This window comes from Puntigrus tetrazona, chromosome 16, assembly GCF_018831695.1.
Source record: "Puntigrus tetrazona isolate hp1 chromosome 16, ASM1883169v1, whole genome shotgun sequence".
NCBI classification, from domain to species: Eukaryota; Metazoa; Chordata; class Actinopteri; order Cypriniformes; family Cyprinidae; genus Puntigrus; species Puntigrus tetrazona.
Genome location: NC_056714.1, coordinates 17,137,213 through 17,154,363, shown reverse-complemented (window position 1 = coordinate 17,154,363; position 17,151 = coordinate 17,137,213). Strand labels below are relative to the sequence as shown.

The 17,151-nt window shown below is 38.8% G+C and overlaps 1 protein-coding gene across 1 annotated transcript in view; it reads right to left on the bottom strand.

Annotated features, from left to right (window-relative positions):
* Positions 1–284: 284 nt before the first annotated feature.
* LOC122359941 (G patch domain-containing protein 8) overlaps positions 285–17,151 on the bottom strand; it is a 76,897-nt gene continuing 60,030 nt past the window's right edge. Inside the window, 3 exon segments of the mRNA XM_043260180.1 lie at positions 285–2,192; positions 2,195–4,685; positions 4,799–4,929. Of these exon segments, the coding sequence (XP_043116115.1) occupies positions 1,245–2,192; positions 2,195–4,685; positions 4,799–4,929 (3,570 nt within the window). The 3' untranslated portion in view covers positions 285–1,244.

Below are 17,151 nucleotides of genomic sequence, written 5' to 3'. Positions count from 1 at the left end.
TGAGAAGCATCATTAACACAAACTCCCAGTCCCTCAGATCTGAGAAATGAAGCACTGCTCATTTGAAATGAAGGTGTGTTAACATTCACTGAATTTGACATGTATTACGCCATTTTCTGGAGGGTTTTTAGAGGTGGGTAAATGCCAATTCAGCCACAATCCTCCTCCAGGCAAAATGCCAATCGCTACTCCCTGTCTTTCAAAACCTAAAGGTCCTGTACCTTAAAAGCCTCATGTTAAATTCTAGACCTCAAAGACACTAGTAATGACAAAACTGTCATTTCTCGGAATGACATTTAATTTATTAATATTCCCATGACATTATCTTACAGATGAAAACTTGTCTGGCTCTACCAAAATAAGAGTGAATAAAAACCATCTTGAACATGTATGAACAATCAAGTGCATGTTATTCGTTATTACTTACATTACAAAGTATGAATACATAAATACAGTTGCAGATTTTATACTTTAAATAGATTGAAAAAAAAAAACATTATTGCATGTCCACACTATGGCTGAGCAAGTACAAACTTACTCTACCCTACTAAACAACACAGAAAAAATAAAAAATAAAAACAGGACATTTTCAACCAAAGTGGTGAACACTGCTAAATCCATTAAGAGATACAATAGCTCAATCACATGCTGTATTTCTGCACCAAATAATCATGTAAATTTGCATATTCTAAAAAGAACATTTTAATGAAAAACGTTTTTCTGAATTTTGTTCTGATTTTTCATGTACATTTTGCTTAGTCAGTTTAAGCTTGCTCAAGGATATCTCCTCTAGTTCTTCATAAATAAAACCCTTTGAATATTTGCTGGGGAGCATAACTGTAAAAAAAATATGCTAATTATACTTATTACTAATTGAAAAAGGCATTAACATTCTAATTTGACTTCAGGTTATGCTTAATTTCAGCCAACTGCTGATTGGGCTCAACTGCTGATAAATCACAGTGCGCTGAGGCGGGAGAGGTTCATCTGTGTGTTAATGCAGGGAGGCGAACGATGTATGATGAATGGAACACTAAACAACAAAGTAAAAAGTCCAGCTATCACTGCAACACACAGAGATGAAACAAACAAACAAAAAAAATCACTACTCAACAGGAACTTTGGCTGAAAGTAGAACCTAAAGATCAGAAAGTTCACAGCACACTTGGAGGGGTCTTGTAGAACATTTAAAGTCCAAACTATATTTTTTCTTATTCTCCTTTCCCCTCTCTTTCTGACCAGAGCTAGCTGGTTGGTCCAGGGTGGCATTGAAGGTCTTGGCTGTGGAACAGAGGGTGTAGTAGGGGGTGGATCTGCAGAGTGCTGGCAGCAGCAACAGCAGCAGCAGCGGCGGCAGCCATGGGCATTGGACTGAGCATCGTGGGGAGCAGAGAAGCCGGAGGCAGGGGGTGGAGAGTCAACCCGGGAACATGATGGTGAGGGTGAACTGGGTGGAGGGATGAGGCTGGGATCAGGTGAAGGGGTTGGGCTGCCAACACAGTAGCAGGTGGTGCTGGAAAAAAAGCAGCAGGAATAGGAGGGGCAAAATGGGCCTGAGAGAGAGAGTGATGAAGAGGAGGCAGCAGGGCAACAGGGGAAGGGTGTGGAGCAATAGAGGAGGGTGGAGAAGAGGGCTGGAGAATGCTGTATTGCAGACATGCTGAGAGTGTTGTCTGGTCGGGTGGCTCTGGAGTTGGTACTGGTAAATGGCTCATGTCTGCAGAAGCTTGCTCTTGAAGATGCTGCTGCTGCATGTGCTGCTGGGCCTGGAGTTGAAGCAATCTGTACTTCTCAATCTCATCATCAGTGAAGGTGATTGGTTGCTCTGAAAGGGGAGGGGTGGTACGTTTTAGACAATGAATCCCTGCAATTTCTGCATTGTCCTCTTGGCGCCTACTGTTGAGTTTTTGTGACAAAGTCTTGCCTGGATTTAGAGCTAAAGCAGCACACATTTCTGTTGTTCTATCCCCCATGCCAATTTCAAGACAGGCTTGTGATGTATTGGCATTTTGCCCATCTGTGTGTCGTAAGAGTTCTGGAGTATTACTGTCAATTTGAGGTATAACTTGTGAATTTGATGGAACAGCTGAACATGTTTGAACCTGATTATTAACACTGGCACTTGCATCTTTATTAATTTTTATTTTTCTCGCCCCTTTCTTAATAGAGGGTAATTTACCAATTAGTGGAAACAAGAGAGCAACATTTGCTTTCTTTACTTTAGATCCTTCTCAACCAACTGGTCTGTTGGCATTGAGTTAGATTTGTCTATAACATCATCTGTCCCAACACCTGATTGTGAGGATGTAGTCAGAGCTGCATTGCTACTTGTAGCTAATGGGGGTGAATGACTCCTCTTTCTATGAAGAGAATCTGAGGATTTGGTCTTGATCAATCTATCGGATGGCCATCCAGAATGACTGCAATGTTTCTGGCTATGTCTAGTAGGAGATGGCCTAATATGGGAATTAGACAACCAGTCACCACTAAGATCAGAAATGCTAGTGCTACTAGAGGAACTGGGGCTACGAATGGACACTGGCTTGTTATACCACCTGTCTTCACTTCTTTCAGGACTTGACCAAGGAAGTTCTTCTCTCTCCCGGTGCCTCCTACCTACAGGGCTAAGCCTTTCATACCACCAGTCCCTGGCATCCTCTTGAGGTTCAGGAGGGTCATAGACTCTATAAAACAACTGCCTTCCTGTATGTTGAATTCTGTGCTCTCTGTATTTATGCTCCTCAAACCTTTTGTGCCTTCTGATGCTGTACCTCTCATGCTGATCTGGGCTGTTGAAGACAGTTGAGTACTTTCGTTTATTGTAGACATAAGAGTTTGTATAATCCCAGCTTTCTCCTGTATGTTCAAAACCTCTGTATGGACTATAACTGTAGTGAGGATCATTGTAAGAGGAACTTCTAATGCAGGACCTGGACTGACTGTACTCCTTTCTCAAAGGGTACAGATAGTTTGATCTTGGTGAGGTGGAGCATCTTCCCGTGTGGTACACAGGCCATTCCCCATCTGAGTTCAAGTCTGACAAGCCACTCCATGACCCAGATTTGTCACTGGTGGGAGTTGAGACAGCATCTCTCTTTGAGTCGTAGGTGTCGTCATACCAGCGATAATTATCCTCTCTTCCTGTTGTGTTGTGAAAAGAATATGGCAAAGGCCTTCGCCTTACCAAGCGCAGCGCTGACACAAGCCCTCTCATCGTTTGACATTTCTTCCTTTTACGTGCCGGGGCGGAAAGCGAGCTTACAACAATGCTTTTGAGGCTGTGCTCTGGGGTGTCACTTTCATTTGAAGTCTCATCTCTCACTGATCTTTTCCTCTTCCCCAGCTTGTGCCTCCTTTCAGTGCACACTTGCTTGTTTTGTGGCGTGTCGGTTGGAGTGCTTTGGAATTCAAAGTGTCCTCTAGCTTCTGTCTGTGAGCAGGTTTTGAATGCGCAGCCCACTTGCTGGATCCTGACAGCATCTAATTTACGCCTACGTTTTTTCCCCTTTCTCCTGTGTTTGGGTCTCTTTGGTTTTAAAATGCCTAATTTAACACCAGGAACATCCTGTGTTTGTGGCCCAGCTCTGTCATTCTGGCCTGCAAGCTTTTCGACAACACCAAAATCTGTCTTCTCAGCCTTTGTGCTTTTGACTTTGCCCTCCTTGTGTTTGAAATAGTAGTATAGAGGGTTACAGCTAAAAGATACGTGTGGCTCATTGGACGTGTACTGCACCATCTCAAAGGGCCATTTTGTCACACTTCCATCCTTGCTGACTACATCAAGGAAAGAACCTGTATTTTCATCCTTACACACTTTGAGAATTTTATACTCCTCTGTCTTTTTTTCTGATATACAGTTCTTCTCATTTTGCATAATACGCAGTTCGCAGCTTTTCTGCGTATGGTGGTGTGAGCCTTTGTGTATTTGAGGTTGGCCTTGGGCCATGGTGCCCTGTCCATCTGTGTAAACAGTAGGGCTGGGGCACTTGAGGCATTCACTCTCCTCTGATCCCCCATAAGCCCCCTCTGCCCTGGGCCTCTGCCCCCCATCAAGCAATCTGTCCTCTGAACCAGCTGGTTTCCAGTCTGCTCCAGGACTTTGTGTGTCAGGACACCCCAGCTTCTCTGGATCACTTGTGCTGTAGTTTTCCTGAATTTCAGGGCTTTCCACATGTTCTGCTTGTGCTTCCATTTGTGGTGTTTGAGAGTCTCCATCTGCCCATCCCGGAGTTGGTGGATCATGGGATAGATCGTGGTCATCATTGCTTGGGGTTCTGGGTGAACTCGAGCAGGACCAGAGGGCCTCTAAGGCGAGTCTGTGTCTCTGGCGCTGGAGCTCTTGATAGTCACTGGCTTCCTCAAGTCCATCACTAAACACAGACGCACAGGAATCAAGCTTCATTTGAGCTCGCCTGGAGAAACAGAATGAGACCCCTGCCCTGGGGCTCCGGTGTCCTGCAGAGGATTTTGTCTGTAAGGGGTGCTTTTCGTGACATAGCTGCTTATGTGTGGGTATGCGAGTGGAGGACAAGCCCTTCAAAGAGACATTTGTGGAGATGGGAGTTAAGCCTAAGACAGAGGATGCTGTTGGTTTTGTGTCAAACTTGCTACTGCCAGCCAAGGGGATTTTAACTTGATCCTTATCCTTGTTTGTAGACCTTAACTTTGGACCTTTCCTGTCATCACTGTTGGCAAGAACAGAAGACAGTGTTGTTATTACGTAAAACTGAAAGATCTAATTTCTCTTTAAATCTAATGCATTATATCAGACTGATAATGTAAAAATATAATGTTTCACCTGTCTCTTTGCTGTTTAAGCTGTGCGAGCTGATGCAGTCGTTTAAGAGCTCTCTTCTGCTTTTTCTCATCCTTCCAGGACTTGGAGGAGACATTCCTTGCAAATTCTCTCTGCTTCAACTCTTTCAGCCTCTGTCAGACAAAACAGGCATAAAAAACATGAGAAAGTCTGAAAACCTTTCTATGAAAAGGCTTTCCATGAAAACACATTTGCTTGGCTCGTATAAAGGCCCTAAAGAAGGAAAGTCTGGAGGCAAATAAATATCAATCTAGGTCTGACCGGGGGTTCAAACTGGGGAAGAACAATTCTAAATCGCCTTACCACACCTTTGATTTAAAAAAGAAACAAAAACATCTCTTTCTAACACGTCTGTTAATAGACACTGTACAGTCTGTCAGTTTTCCACATAAAAGGCTCCTTTGAAATGGCACAGACCACACCGATGGATGCCTGTCTATTTATCACTTCATCCCTTTAGGGCAGAGAAGAAAAAAATCGAAACAAAGTAAACAGAAAATCAACAAAGCCAAAATACAATCACAAAACAATAAAAGTGTCAGTGGTGCTTGAATTTGTTCAGCAGACATGAATGGAAAGTCACATGAACACAGCCAAACACTTTTGACTTCACTCAGTAGGGAAATAAAAGGAAAAACCATATTTGTCTTGACTTGTGGGAGGCAATGAAAATGTAACTCACTGCATCCCCTCTCTTCCTTCTCCAGGACCACTATATTCTCCTCATACTGCCAGTACATAGGTGTTTATTTGATCAGGTAATAAAAAAAAACATTTACTGTATACATAAATTAAAGGAAAAACACACAGTTGTCTTTAATTGGTATTAGTCAAAATGTGAAATGAGCTGGCTGTGGTGTGGTGTCAAACTCAAAGCACCTTAGTTTTTCCGAAATGCTTTTTATGATCACATGCGTTCACAAACCATACCAAGATTTTGTTGGTGGGTGTGAAGGGAGTGCCAAGAGGAGGACAGCATGTTGACAAGCACTGACAGGAAAAAAAGACTATATGTGAGAAGTTAGCAAGCTAACTCCCAACAGAGCTCGCTGACTTTACACAGCAAAACACACTAATGATGCCTGCTTCAAGGGAGCTGCTCAGAAGATTTTCAGAGTATACACACACCAGTGGAACCACAAAAATGTCAGGGTATACTCCACCTTCCAGAAATAAGAAAACTGATATGGTGGACGAGCAAACCAACACTTCAGTAAACAAATATACAAATTTCATAGAAACAGAAATGTGACCTCTTTGATAATTCAACAAATTTCCCTTTGTTCATAAACTGAATGCTGATGTATCATGAAGAAAAATTCTTATTAACTACATTCTTCTCATTCTGCAGTAGCATAACAAATTAATACATACAATACAATACTGTAAATTAAATGGCATACAGAGAGAATAAGAGACAGGATTTTCCTTTTCTTCAGACTCTTCACACTTCAGACTTCAGGCACGAAGGCAGAATGTGGGTGCTGATTTATTAAAAAAAAACACTAATAATGCCTTATATATCTTATAAAACCCTTGCCTTGCTGTCTAATTGCTGCAGTACATAAGAAGCACATTGTTGTATTTAAAAATATGAGACGAAGGTCAGAGGGAAAAAAAAAGCTATATATTTTTTTTTTCAAGTTATACTATACTAACTTGAGTGCTGTGCTGAAAAAGTGGCAAGATGTGAGTGTGATGGTCAAACACATCCATCTAGCATGTGCTTACATGAAAAACAATGGAAAACCTGTGAAGTGGATTGCATGAATGCAACCGCTATAGCATCCACCAGTTCCAAAAGTTTCTAAGTAATTCAAAAAGCACTTCAGAACAGAATTGCTATTTTTTAGCACTAAATGAAATATAAGAAATTTGCCATCTTGGATTTATTTTGCACTAATGCATGTCTCATAGAAATATGCTAAATTGTATGGCTTCCTAAAAACACTAGGTCAGCCTTTTTTTCTAATTAAATGTTACTCCAGAAAGCACTTCTCTCTATCGATCTTTTTGAAGCCTGGAAACATTATGATGTCTTTGACAGAATGAGATGTTTACAGCATAAATCTATTCCATGACTGATATGATTGATAATGCACATTAAAGTATTTGCCGCTAATGTTGATGAGCATGTCTAAACGCTCTGCTCATAATTAGCTCTGGATATTCTCATATTCATGATGCCTTAGATTTCGCCCTTCAGAAGATAATTTGAAATTTCAATGAAACATCTGCCTCATGAATAATTGACAGATAAGGAAGAACAAAAGAATATTTGAACCATCCAAAGGAAAATATATTTTAAATTGTCAAAAAGAACTCATGTCCTCTGATCATACTGATTGCACTCGAATCAAAAACATTTTTTTAAAGATGCAAAAGGATCCTTAGATTTTTAAAACCTGTTACAGTACTTTATACAGTTGTTCTTGTGGCTTAGACTGGAAATCACACACACAAACACACACACAAATACTTTAACCCTGAATTGTGTAGGGATTAATGAGAATTGGAGGTGATGAGATGCTCTAATTGACCTCCGACCTCCAGTCCATTAAATCAATTCTGTTGTGTGCTAATGATCAAACACGGACAGATTAATCAATGTGAAAGAACAGAGGTTTGTCCGCATTTGATGCGTAGGGATAGACCCTTTAGCATATTATTGATGAAAATGTCTTTTCACTACAATGTGAAAAAAGCCCATTAAGATACTTTTATAAACCTTTAGCAGGAGTAGCTATTCTGAATCTTAATTCAAGAGTAATGCAGCATTTTGCATCTCACATAATGTAGGGCCCTTCATCTCAAACACGCTAAGATTCACCAGTTGAGATAACAGACCTCAAGGTTTTATGTTGCTACTAAAAATCCTAATGTTAATAGACCTTAAAGGAATCCCATCAGTAGGGTGCACAGTAAAGAGCCTATATCAGAGATATAAAGGCACTATAGTGGAAACTACGACCCATGTGCAAGGCATTTTAAAGACAATAAAATGCTGTGAACTGCACACAGCATAAGGTTTTCATTAGTTCTCTTTTTCATTGTTAACCCTCTGTAAAAAAGCTAAAACTGGACGTGTTTATTGGCGCTGGCCGGGTGGGATCTCACCAAACGAGCGACTGAACAAACAAAAAAATAAAGAGGTGCACTGTTAACCATATGTTCCCATTCTTTTCCCCACTTCTCACTTGTGTCACTTCTCCGCACAGTATTTTAGTGGTATTTTACTCACTAATCAATTGTAAACATGAAAATGTAATATACATGATGTGCAGAAAATGTTTTATCTATATTATTAATGTTACACAGAGTGGTGAAGGATAATATGACCTGCAAAATATGGACCAGAATAATGGAAATGCAGAGATTTTGTTGCCATTTTTTGGAACAGATTTCATTATTCTTTGAGTCAATCGGCTGCTAAAACACCCTCCTTTTGTCTTTCTATTTGTCCTTCTCTTCTACTAACTCTTATATTGACAATATATGAAACAAATCTCCAGGGTAAGTAGATATCGCCTTAATATACTGTCCTGTCCAGGGTTTCTGTCAATTTCCACATTATATCACAACCTCGGGAAAAGACACACAGAGTTGAGTCATGATCACACTGTCCCACACTTCGCTTTGCCAAAAAAATTGAGTAATGCTGTACAAAAACAACATATGACCTGAGTATCAGGCAGCATTCTATCTCAATACAAACACATTTAACACACACATCACTCATAACGCTAACCAATGATTCATACACAAACGCAGGTGCAATGGTGCTGTGAAATCTGGTCTGACAGCTGACACTGACTGTGAACTCAGGCTCACTGTAGATATTAGCAGATTTGCCATTTTAACACTGGGACATGAGCAGGCTGTTCCCTAATTGGCTGAAACATCTCTGTCCACCTCGCGGAGCCCAGACATGGAGGTGTCACCTTGCAACATTTCACCAGGCACAGGCCTACAAAGAACTGGATTTTCTGTCTGCTACTTTTTTTTGTACGAATCCGAAAAGTCATCGCGGTTCATCTGCTCCCTTCAGTTTGGGTCATGCAGACAGCTGTCATCTTTACAGGATTCAATGCCAATCATGGCTGCCTTGTTCAGTCATGTAACTCCAATGCAGATCGTTCTACAAAAGGAATGGTTAAATCCACTGTTTGCATATTTGGGTGTTATGTTTTCATATTAACAGTGAGATATTCTGCGATATCTTTTCTACTGCAGAATCTGCGGTATGATTTTAATAATAATCACCAAGCAGAAAACGACTGTTTACTTTTCAGTTCAGTTGAGGTGGCTTTGTTGATTATAATGATTAGTTTTGAAACCATGTGGCTCGCGCCTGGTGTTAACACATTGTAGCTGTTGGTTGTTTACGGCTGCCAAACAACATCGCAACTTGCCGTATTAATTCAGAATTCTGCTGATGTGCGTTCACACTGTCACGGTTATTCATGTTTTGGACATTTTTCAGTTTTTTCAAATGTAGCTCATCCAATTAGATTTATAATTTACTACAGTTTTAAGGACTGAAACTGTACATATTGATTTATAATGAATCATCGGTCACACTTTACATTAGGTGGCCTTAACTACTTTGTACTTACATTAAAAAATAAGTATGTAAATAATGTACTTATTGCGGTCATATTGTATTGCAAAACACCTTTGCCGATATTGAGGTAGGATACGTGTAAGGTTAGCGACAGGTTTGGTGGTATGGGTAGGTTTAAGGGTGTGTTAAGATGCAAGGGATTCTTCAACAGTGTAATTATAAATTGAAATACAGAAGTTAATTGCATATTTAATTACATATAGTTTTTAAAAAATATATAATTACAATGTAAAAACTTGTATGTGCACAATAAGTGCATCGTACCTAGTACGTAGTAGTTAAGGCTACTTAATATAAAATGGGACCGAATCATCTTATATTTTGTTTTGAATTAATGACGTTCTAATGAATAAAAAAAACCTAATAATATGCAATATCTAAAATATTTTATGTTGACTATAAAGCAAAATATAACTACAGTGTGATAATATATTTTAATAGATATAAAAACAAATCTATTTGTAAAACATATGCATTTCATAAGATGGATCTGTTATTACAAACAGGTATTTACTTGATGTTAGGTGATAGAATGTGGATTATTGTGGATTATTGGGATGTTTTATCAACAGTTTGGACTCTCATTCTGACGGCACCCATTCACTGAAGAGGTTCCAATGGTTATTTGTTGCTAAATCTAAATCCTAATCTTTATTTATGGAGAATCAAACTCATTTGCAATGTCTTGAGGGTGAGTCATCTGTCAGCAAATTAAATTTATTTTCTAAACTATTCTGTTAACATCCAAATTAGTATTGGCAAAATCATTGACATCTGCAAAAATGCTAAATATCTTATAACCCTGAACATTTTTATTCATATCGTTCACCATTTACAATGGTCTATCTGCTAAGTCTAACCGAGAGCTACCCGAAAAACAACAGAGTATGCATACAATATGTGTGTGTGAGGTCCTTCTCTACGCTCCAGTTTCTCTGGCTTAATCTGCCGTATTGTGACAGGCCTCTCTGGACCTCCTGAGCCACTGAGCACAGGTGAGCAACATTAGTCAGCCAGCCTCCCAGTCTAAAACCTGACACAACAAACAGGTGGGACTGCCTCTCTCTCTTTTACACACACACGCAAACACAGACGAGGAAAAGCATCAAGCGATGTTAAGAAACAGAGAGAATATTCTCTGCATAATGAAGCATTGAATCGGAATAGACTGCGCACCTGTGTCTGTGTGCGTCTGCGTATATGTGTGCGAGTTGTCTAACACCGTTCCATCTGTCTGTTCTTCCCCTCAGGTATAGCTGGTCCTCTGATGCTTTCAAAATGAGTCATATCTCCCCCTCTCGCTTTCTAACTCGGTTTCTTTTTTTAACACTGTGCTCTCTTGTACCTTTATCGGGATGTGGCAGGTGGAGATGAATAGAGCCTCAGCTGGGCTGCGGAGACCCTGGAGAGCTCCAGGCGTTTGACAAGGGCAGAAGACAATAAGAGCCTACTCATCCTGGCAGTCTACAGAGAGAGCAGCGCACCGCTTCCCCCGTTCTCCCACTCATCCCATATAGTGCACTGCATTGAGGAACAGGCAGTCCCCTTCTCTCTATCTTCCTGCAGCCCACGAAACAACTTCTTTACTTTGTCTTTGTCATTGAGCAGGGTCAGTTTGCTAACACTATCCTCCTACTCCTCCTGGGGAAGACGAAGAGACCAAGCGAGACACGGTGTACATCTTATTCTCCTAGGGATGTCAACGCAAAACAGGATCATTGATAGAGAGAGAGTGATGAATGCGTTTTTGTGGTTAGAGACTCATTCTGAAAAGTTTAGCTGCTTTAGGTTTTCTTACAATACTCGTGGCACAAACAAGCCCAAAACATCTGAACTATTAGTCATGAGGCAGACTGTAAAAACACGTTATGTGTGAATGGACCCTACTTAAATCCAAATTAACCAAACAATACATTGACTACTAAAGCTAATTTACATAATGGCTATTCAGTGCAATAGCAATGAAACATATTATCTTATTACTCTATTCTATTATTCTAATTGGGAGCTTTTCACATAAAATATTAAAATGCATGATTAATTATGATGAACTTTTTGAATGAATCCACATATCATGTAATTGATTTTTATCAATAGGCAGCCTAGTAATGAACGATGCACAGTCACATTGGCAATCACAAAACACTCACACATTATAAAAGTGGTTTTGTGGTAATATTTTAGACTAAGTAACATATGTTAACTATTAACTGACTTTTCCCGCAGTATGTTCTTAATTTTCTGTTTATTAATAGTAAGGTAGTTGTTAAGTTTAGATACTGGGTTGGATTAAGGATGTAGAATAAGGTCATGTAGAAAACTTATAAATGCTTATAATTAGCACTAATTAATAGGTAATATTATAGTAATACACATGATAATTTTAAGTATAAAAATTGCTTTAAATATAAAAAAAATAAAAATGCTGAATTTATTTAACCAAAAACATATTATGAAATATTACAAAACAAAATAACTGATTATTATTTGAGCATATTTTAAAATGTAAATTATTCCTGAAGCTCAATTTTCAGCAACAATTACTCCAGGTTTCAGTGTCAAGATTGTTTAGAAATAATTCTAATGAAAAAAATGGTAACACTTTATTTTGATAGTCCACTTTAGACATTCTACTAACAGCAAGTAACTTTGCCAGTGCATGTCAACTAGCATTTATTCAAGTATTAATAGACTGTTTAATATCTTCTAGCACTTTATTTTTTAAGGATCCACAACATACAACATACTGACTATGAGAAACTTTGCAAGTATATGTCCTCTTATTTTACTAACACTAAACATACCTTAACAATCTACTCTGAGAGTTACATGTAGTTGCAAATTAAGAATAAAAAAAAAATATTTATTTATTTAAAAGTGAATGTGTAAATTTCTAAAGTGAATTATCAAAATAAAGTGTAACCCCCACATAAGAAAAACATTTCTTATTTTTATCAGTGTGAAAAAAAGTTGTGCTGCATACTACTATATACCTTTGTGGACTTATTGACCACAAATGTTTGAATGGTAATTTACTGTATTTGCAAATGAGAAATCCATTATTAATACAGCACTCTATATGGCCGATTTTAGTATTCCTGCCGGGATATCTTCATGTAATTTAGCATAATTTCCAATATTAGCATATTGTTCCAGGAACAACAAAGAAAGCTAATCCAGAAACTTGTCCTGTTTGTCTAAATCCCATTGACCTGCACCTATAGTAGTGCTGCTTCTGCTGTAAAAAAAAGTTTCACTCAGCATTCAGTGTGTGTTAGTAAAGTGTTCTACTTATTTAACCATGTAACAAAGACAGATAACATGCCACTTTGCCCATTAAAGATTACTAATGGCTGTGCATTACCTCTGCTCTACTGTGTGGCATCGATTCAGCACGTTCCCTCATTTCCAAATCCACAGCTGCCTGATGAAAAACCTACCACCTATATTACGCCACCTTCAGCGCAAACACTCTCTGCTGGGAGTCTGCGCCAATCACACTCAGCCTAATCTCATCACCGCTGATTCTGTGGCCAACTGCAGTTGGTGCAGAGAGGCAGCGATAAGCCTCAGGCATTTACTTGAAAAGAAAATGAAAAACTCCCTCTCTTTCTCCCTTTTCTCTGTGCGAACCATCTCCATGGACAGCTTCGTGCCGAGCGGGAGCATTTTGCTCAGGAGGACATTTAATAAAATTCCTGGAAATATGATAAAACCCCACGCATGAGAAGCACCTATCTAGCAATTTGGAATTCAAACTAAAGATTACAGACTGCCGGCTGAAACAATGTATCTTCCGCAAACCTCTCCCTAACAGCCGCGAGCGAAGGAACTATGTAATCCTTGGCCGGTGTTTCTACTTAACGTTGATTAGAAACTGTCACTCTCGTTCACCCCAGGAGGAAAAACATCAACGTGTGGATTATCCTCAACCCAATCTCCACGTTCACAGGCAGATAATCCACCAAAGACACTTCCAATATCCTGCGCCGTCTGATGCACACCGCATACGGGGCTCATGGGTTGAGTGTTAGCATTGGGCCGCAGGCAAAAAGCTGTCTGCTAAAACTCTTTTAGACCTTCTTCAGCAGCTCGTAAGATGACAGGCTGTCAGGTTACGTGATCTGTAACATTTGTGTGCGCCGTATATGTTTGAATGCTGTAATGAGTCCGTGAGTAAGGTGCCTGAGAGGATCAGGAAAGGAGACCCTTTGAAGCTGAGAGGATGTGAGTGCAAGAGAGGGAGGAGGGGAGATTTGGAACCGGATATTGCAGGAAGGTGCGGTAAGAAGCTTTCGGGGGAAGCTTTCATCCATACAGAATCCTGTACACACAAACACACGGGCTGATGGGGAGACTGGGGAGTGCTGGAACACAATTTGTTTGCATTATCTGTTACTTTTTTTGTGCTATGTGTGTCAGGTAATTATTATAATATGATGATCCTGCTCAAGAAACATTTCTTATTATTATCAATGTTGAAATCGAGGTTTGGGTTTGCTTTGAAGAACGATTTAAAAATAACAATATTTTTATTCAGCAAGGTCACATTCACAATTGATAGTAAGTAATGGTTTAAATAAATTCCATTTGTTTAACTTAATTAAAGAATACTGAAAAATGCAAAAAGCATTTTCCACATTGGTAGCAATAAGAAGCGCTTTAAGTAATTGAGCACCGTAAACCAAGCACCAAAAGGATCATGTGACACTGGGGTAAAGGCTGCTGAAAATTCAGCTTTGCCACCACAGCAATAAATAACATTTATAAATATATTATGTTTTGACTCCTTACACAGAAAATCTTTACTTCTCACACAATTTCTAAAACCTGACACAAAAACACCAGAACCGCACACAAATCTACACCATTTCTCTGACTTTGACAAGCTTTTTAACAATTTCTGCAAAACAAAACGCTCAATTCTTTTTGTAATTTGTATTAATTCCCTCAGAAATTAATATTATGGCAAATGTTCGCCTTTGAGATGTGTTTATGTGATATTTTGCATGCTTCATTTTGTAAGAGTTGTGAGGCATTTTGGATTTTAACGTGTGAAATATTTGGATTTGTGTGTAAATTTCTTTAAAAAAAAAGAGGCAAAGTTTTGAAAATGCAAGCAGTTGAAAAAACTGTAAAATACAAATACAGCAAACTTTTGAACTGATAATATATGCTAATAATAATAATACTAATACAAACACAACAAAAAATAATGTATGTATTTATTTACAAATAATGGTTTTTATTTCTATATTCTAATACTTTATATAATTGTTGATATCATTTTACGTCTGTAATTTCTCTAGTGTTTCTGACATGTCAAGTAATGATTTACAGCTCATTTCTGATTTATTAAACTGACTGTCACAACATAAGTGTGTGCATAATATGTTAAAGAATGAGAGATATTGTGATGTGAGCATATTAAATCTAGTGTAACAGGTAATGCATTGGTTATATAAGCACTGTACATTTATATGCAGTTTTTCTAGCAAAAGTGGATATTGACTTGCTGGTAGATTTAGAGAGCCCCTAGCAAAGACTCTATTATTGTCTTATCAGATACTTGCAATGCGGTTTCGAGTAATGACTGGAACATCTAAAGTGGCTGTTTACATAAAAGAACAGCTCTCAATACCCTCAGGCTTTTAAAAGTTCATGAGGAATCATACAAATTCCTCCATCTGCTGCAAATGAAGTTTCGTGCAATTATTTGTCTGAGTTTATCCCCATGTCCCTTTATAACTGTTATCCATTCATTCATTTCAGGCTGCTGACTCACCGCTTTCGACTGAGAAACAGCCACCACTTTTTTCGTGTTTCTTCTTCACTCTCTCTCTTTTTTGCAAAGTGCAAAGCCACTCAGGAATCGTTCAAGAAAGGACAAATGAACTATTTGCGCAGCGTTAAAAATACATTCTCTTTTTCTTCTCCCAGAGCTACCCCCACCCTCACCGCTAGATGCCCTGAGGATAGACCTTACTGTACGCTCACACAATCTCACATGTCCCTCAGCTATTTTTTAAACATTAAGCAGCCTGCTGCGCTTTTTATAGAAACACAGACATGACTAGGCTTGGACTCCTTCAGATCAGGTTATGAAATATGGATTATCTCCAAGCTCATATCTGTAGGTCTCTATCGCTTGAAATCCACCTTAGCCATGGGAGTCTAGCAGGGGATTCCCTTCAGATTCTGCTCTTAGCCTCTAGTGGAACCGTTCAAAAAAAGTCCTCTTGAGACATCCCCTTAATATTTGCCTCTCTTCTTTGGCTTCCTCTTCTTACATCCTAACTTTAACCCTTATGTCATTTTGAAATTGACTTGTTTTTAAGCTTGGGGACAGTCAATCAGTTGAGAAAATCTTTAAAATTTCGAAAAACAGATTTTCTCCTACTCCTTTTAGGAATATGACTGGTATCCTTTTCAGTAATGTTGTTTCTATTAGGCCCACAAAAACAAAAATTAAATAATATAAACCAAACAAAATATTAAATATGAAGTTAAGAGTTTCTCAGCGAGTCTTAGCATTTACAGTTCCTTGTATTTATTCATAATTTATATCTAGGCTCTCGCCCTAAACAGGAGCAATTGAACATTTGATAAGACTCCAATGTTTTATTTCAAGCTATTACACTGCCTTAGGCTCTTTTAGACCCCTCAACATGAGGGTTAACTCCAGTCTTTGCTTCTCTGGTTCTCTCTGTGTTGCCCTAACGTTAACCTCCGTCTCATGCCTCACCTCTTCCTTTCCCTCCTCTTATTACTGAAGGACAGCTGGTTGATTTGCATAACTCTCTAGGAATGGTTTTGTGCCTTTTAAAGATTAATTAAATCAAACCTCTCAACCATATTTGCTGCACGTCAGTGCATACACACACACACACACACACACACACACACACACATGCATAAATGCTAAGTGACTGGGGATTCTGTGGGTTGTGAAATATACAGTATTGTTCCTCAGGACCAGGGAGCACAGCCAGGCTGCATGTTTGTGGAGCGATATGTGAAGCGGCTGGGTTGGGGTCACACCAAACTGCCTCAACTGCCAAACTCACAGCATGCATATTTTACACAGTCGACTATACATAACTCAGTCTAATGAAACACTCTCGATGCCTGCAGGAAGAGTTCAACAGCACCTTTCATGGCTTTTGCAGGACCCTCAAATGAATTAACATCTCTTGTGGGAGGTACATGACTTGTTAGAAGTCAGTTCACAGACCAACAACATATTTGGTCAGTATGAGGCATGCAAAAGAGTCTCACAAAATACAATTTCAAAATATTTTTGTACCAGAAAAATGTGCACTGTTAACAATTCAAATTAAAAATTCAAATCAATCAGTAATCATTACCATGCAATAGATTACACGTGAGAAACATAATACTGTATCACAATGGAATATATATATATATATATATTAGTGCTCTCAAAATTATATTTATATATTAATTTGAAAGTTAACATGAACGTAAATATATACAAGTACATATAAATATTTTCAAAATATACGCTGTATGTGTGTATATATTATCTAAACAAAAAGTTTTTGGATGTTATTAATCGTTTGATAGCAATAATAAACACTATATTGCCAAAAGTATTTGCTCACCCACCCAAATAATCGGAATCAGTTGTTCCAATCACTTCCATGGCCACGGGTGTATAAAATCAAGCACCTAGGCATGTAGACTGTTT